The 4,238-nt window shown below is 51.1% G+C and overlaps 1 protein-coding gene across 1 annotated transcript; it reads left to right on the plus strand.

Annotated features, from left to right (window-relative positions):
• The first annotated feature begins 320 nt into the window (after positions 1-320).
• On the plus strand, positions 321-3,835 carry LOC103714656 (BTB/POZ domain and ankyrin repeat-containing protein NPR5-like). The gene is made up of 2 exons (XM_008801983.4): positions 321-1,468; positions 2,255-3,835. The coding sequence occupies exons 1-2, from the start codon at positions 956-958 to the stop codon at positions 3,314-3,316; spliced, it is 1,575 nt and encodes a 524-aa protein (XP_008800205.1). The 5' UTR covers positions 321-955; the 3' UTR covers positions 3,317-3,835.
• The last annotated feature ends 403 nt before the right edge of the window (positions 3,836-4,238 follow it).

Here is a 4,238-nt window from a genome sequence, read left to right on the forward strand (position 1 = left end):
AAGTGATGTAATTAAAGAAGGTGAAGATATATATAGAGTACTAGTTAAAACAAAAGAGGCAAGCACAAGCAACGCCAATAAAATTTACCACAGCAAAAATCAAATGGCATATGTAGAATATTTCGATATTTGTATCTCAAAAAATCATACTTCATGCGGTGTTCTCAATATCAAAAGTTTAATTAAATAAAAGCTAATGAGGGAATTAATTTGTGAGGAAGAAAGATATGAAATCATGCCTTTCTTGTAATAACAAAAATAAACATAGTCGAGTTCCCTTGCTTTCTCTGTTTAAATAATTGAAGCCCTTATTCTTGTCTTGCTTGCACGTTGGTACCCTATTTGAAAAGAGAGAAGAAAATGAACTAAAAAACAACACCGAACCATGTCAAGCTTGTTATTTAACTTCCCAAACGAGGTTCATTTTCCATCATTCCAGCATTTCCGCACCCATTTTCCGCTTTTCTACACCTCAATTATTTAAATACCCCAGCCGCCCAGCACAGCCACCCAAGTTGCTCGACTCCTCTTTCTTGCTTTCCCCCTGTCTCTCTCTCGATCTATCCCCCTCTGAAATAAAGAAAAAAATATATATAAAAAAAATCCCATCCCACCGCACACCCCAAAAGGAAAGGAACAAGAAACGAGAAGCAGCAACAGTGCGGCGAAGAGGTCATGAGAAGAGGCCCCCCTCGCCACCTCTTCCCCCATTCCTCCGCTCTCCCATTCCCACTCCTCTCCCTGACACACAACTCCCCCTCTTCTAGACCTCTCCCCACTCTTTCCTTCTGAAACGTCTTCAAGTCATCAGTCAGCTGAGAGAGAGAGAGAGATAGATATAGAGATAGATATAGAGATAGATAGATAGATAGATAGATAGATAGACCTGCTAAGAAGGACACGGGAGAGTAAAAAGGGCTGAGCAGCGTCGCAGCAGCAGCAGTTCAGTTCAGCAATGGAGGATTCACTGAAATCCCTCTCCTTGGACTACTTGAACCTGCTGATCAATGGCCAGGCCTTCAGCGACGTCACCTTCAGCGTCGAGGGCCGTCTCGTCCACGCCCACCGCTGCATCCTCGCCGCCCGCAGCCTCTTCTTCCGCAAGTTCTTCTGCGGCCCCGACCCCCCTTCCCCGGGTCTCCTCCTCCTCCACCAGGACCTCCACCCCCACCACCACCACGGCCCCCGCTCCCCCTCCGGCGCATCCGCCTCGTCCCCCCGCGGGGCCTCCGCCGCCGGCCCCGTCGTGATCCCGGTGAACTCCGTCGGCTACGAGGTCTTCCTGCTGCTGCTGCAGTTCCTGTACAGCGGCCAGGTCTCCATCGTCCCGCAGAAGCACGAGCCGCGCCCCAATTGCAGCGAGCGCGGCTGCTGGCACACCTCTTGCACTGCCGCCGTCGACCTTGCCCTCGACACCCTCGCCGCCGCCCGCTCCTTCGGCGTCGAGCAGCTGGCGCTGCTCACCCAGGTACCCCCTGCCAAAACTCCTCCCCCAAGATCTGACCTCCTCGCATCAGATCAAACTCTTTCGCTGATGCCTTAATTGTACAGTTGTTCATTAGGTCCTACTGTTGCCATTTTTGGGATTGCTGGATCTTGAGGTGCGTGTGAGCAATTGAGCCATCCTTCCCATCATGCATCTGCCCCATTAATGAAGTGCCTTTCGATTCTAGGGTTGGTCTGTCTCCTTTCCCTTCGTTTCCTTTATCTTTGCTCATTCCTTGCAGCGTGCTGCTTGCGGCTTTATCTTTCTATCTCCTATAATCCTATTTATAGCCGCCTTCTCCTCCTCCTTCCCTTTTGTGTTCATCTTGTTCTTCTTGTTTCTTCTTGTTAACTGTGTCAACGGCGGCTGCCTTGCTACAGTGAACAGGTGACATGAGTGGGGCTCTTTCAGATTGCACGCCATCTTTCATCCTTCTTCCATCATAAGCATCTGTAAACTAGGGGTTTCCCCTTTTTCCGAGAAGATCTTTGCCCATTTCATGCAGCATCCCAATTTATTTCTAGAATTGGGTGCTTTGCTGTTCTAGGCCAATCATCGCCTCACTGAGTCCCCAACGCCCCTCCTCTCTCGCCGCATCTCTCTCTATATTTTATGCAGGGAATAAGCCTAGAATTCCCTTCTCCACCGGCCCAGGCCATCTCCCCAACTACCATCTCAAGCAGAAGATGCCTTTGTTTATCACTGTTTGCAGAATCGTTCGCCTCCAAATTTTTTTTGCTCTCGTTCATTCAACTTTCTGATTCGCAGAAGCAACTGGCGAGCATGGTCGAGAAGGCGTCGATCGAGGACGTGATGAAGGTGCTGATGGCGTCGCGCAAGCAGGACATGCACCAGCTCTGGACCACCTGCTCCCACCTCGTCGCCAAGTCGGGCCTCCCGCCTGAGGTCCTCGCCAAGCACCTGCCCATCGACGTCGTGGCCAAGATCGAGGAGCTCCGCCTCAAGACCTCCCTCGCCCGCCGCTCCTCCTTCATGTCCCACCACCCACTCGACATCGCCGTGGCCGGCGTCGGCCCATCCTCTGCTGCTGCTGCCGCCGCCGAGCTCGAGGACCAGCACCACAAGATCCGGCGCATGCGCCGCGCGCTCGACTCCTCCGACGTCGAGCTCGTCAAGCTCATGGTCATGGGCGAGGGGCTCAACCTCGACGACGCGCTCGCCCTTCACTACGCTGTCGAGAACTGCAGCCGCGAGGTCGTCAAGGCGCTCCTGGAGCTCGGCGCGGCCGACGTCAACTGTCCTGCAGGGCCGGCAGGGAAGACCCCCCTCCACATCGCCGCCGAGATGGTCTGCCCCGACATGGTCGCCGTCCTCCTCGACCACCACGCGGACCCCAACATCCGGACAGTTGACGGGGTTACTCCACTCGACATCCTCCGTACCCTCACCTCGGACTTCCTCTTCAAGGGCGCTGTCCCGGGGCTCTCGCACATCGAGCCCAACAAGCTCCGGCTCTGCCTCGAGCTGGTCCAGTCTGCGGCGATGGTCATGTCGAGGGAGGAGGCAGCGAATAGTGGCGGCGGCGGCGGCGGCGGAGGTCGCAATCCCAGCACGGCCATGTACCATCCTCCAATGAATCCCGAGCCCAGCAATTGCAATGCCAACAGCCTCAGCAGCAGCAGCAGCAGCAGCATGGTTAACCTCAGTCTCGATTCGAGAATGGTATACCTCGATCTTGGCATGGCGGCGCAATTGGGGTGCAAGATCAATGATGGGGGTGAGGATGACAACAGCTGCAGTAGGTCTCAAGGGGGTGGTGGTGGCATTGGTCCATCATCCTCCATGTATTCTTCTCATGGATTCCCGTAACTACCTTGTAAGCTAAGCAAGGAACCTCCTACTGGTCTATATATCGCATTATGTCATACTCTATCTATTCTAATGCTCATGAATGGGAAAAGCAGGCTAAAGCTAGGCCAGGAAGCAAGATATATATATAGAGAATTGAATTGGAATATTTCGAGGTTTTCTCTCCTTTTTTTCTTCTTGTATTTCTATCTTTCCTTCTACAAAAGTTGTTTGGGGATGTTGTAGGAATGGGGGCAGGTCATGGGCAACTGCATCTAGACACAAGAGGGGTTTGCTGATTATTTTATTTTGATTTTTTATATATATATTTTTGTTTGCGTTTTGGGATTTCGGTATTTTTTTTGGAGTATTGGCTCTCATGGATGGGCAGCAGCATGTGGGGGATTTGTAGAGGGAGACAACGAGAATCTAAGTGAGCTTTGAATGATGGAGGAGATGCAGGTCAATCTTTTCACTCCCTCTGGCCTGTCACCCCTTTTGTTTTTATTGCTATATACAATATCAGAGCCTATTTATTTATTTATGACCTTTTTGTTTTGTTCCTCCCTACCAACTCATGATCGTCCCCCCCTCTCTCTCTCCCTCTCTCCCTACCTTTTCTCTTGTATTGAGTGCAGCTTGCTATCATGGTGGGTGGATTACTTGGAATAGTAGCAACTATTACTACTCCTAATGGCAGGAGGGATAATCTCCACAAGGTGAGGTGGGTTCCCCTTTGTCCATGGCTCTTAAGTGGTTCCTTGAGCCTCCCTGTTGAGGCTTGTTTGGGTATATATATGTATATGGGCATCATATCCAAGTGAAGGTAATGAGTTGTCTCCGTCCGCAACAGCTTCTATAGTGCATGTATATTTCTCTTGCTTTCTTACATCGGCTTTGCATGCATCATGGCCATCTTTACGGCCTATAGTTTTTATTATTA

Source organism: Phoenix dactylifera, chromosome 13, assembly GCF_009389715.1.
Source record: "Phoenix dactylifera cultivar Barhee BC4 chromosome 13, palm_55x_up_171113_PBpolish2nd_filt_p, whole genome shotgun sequence".
Lineage (NCBI taxonomy): Eukaryota > Viridiplantae > Streptophyta > Magnoliopsida > Arecales > Arecaceae > Phoenix > Phoenix dactylifera.

What these genes read in the sequence shown, in the direction of transcription:
- LOC103714656 (XM_008801983.4), top strand. Translation starts at nt 956, where the DNA reads ATGGAGGATTCACTGAAATCCCTCTCCTTGGACTACTTGAACCTGCTG. An exon ending in AGCTGGCGCTGCTCACCCAG is followed by an intron (nt 1,469 to 2,254) that starts GTACCCCCTGCC and finishes TCTGATTCGCAG; the next exon opens with AAGCAACTGGCGAGCATGGT.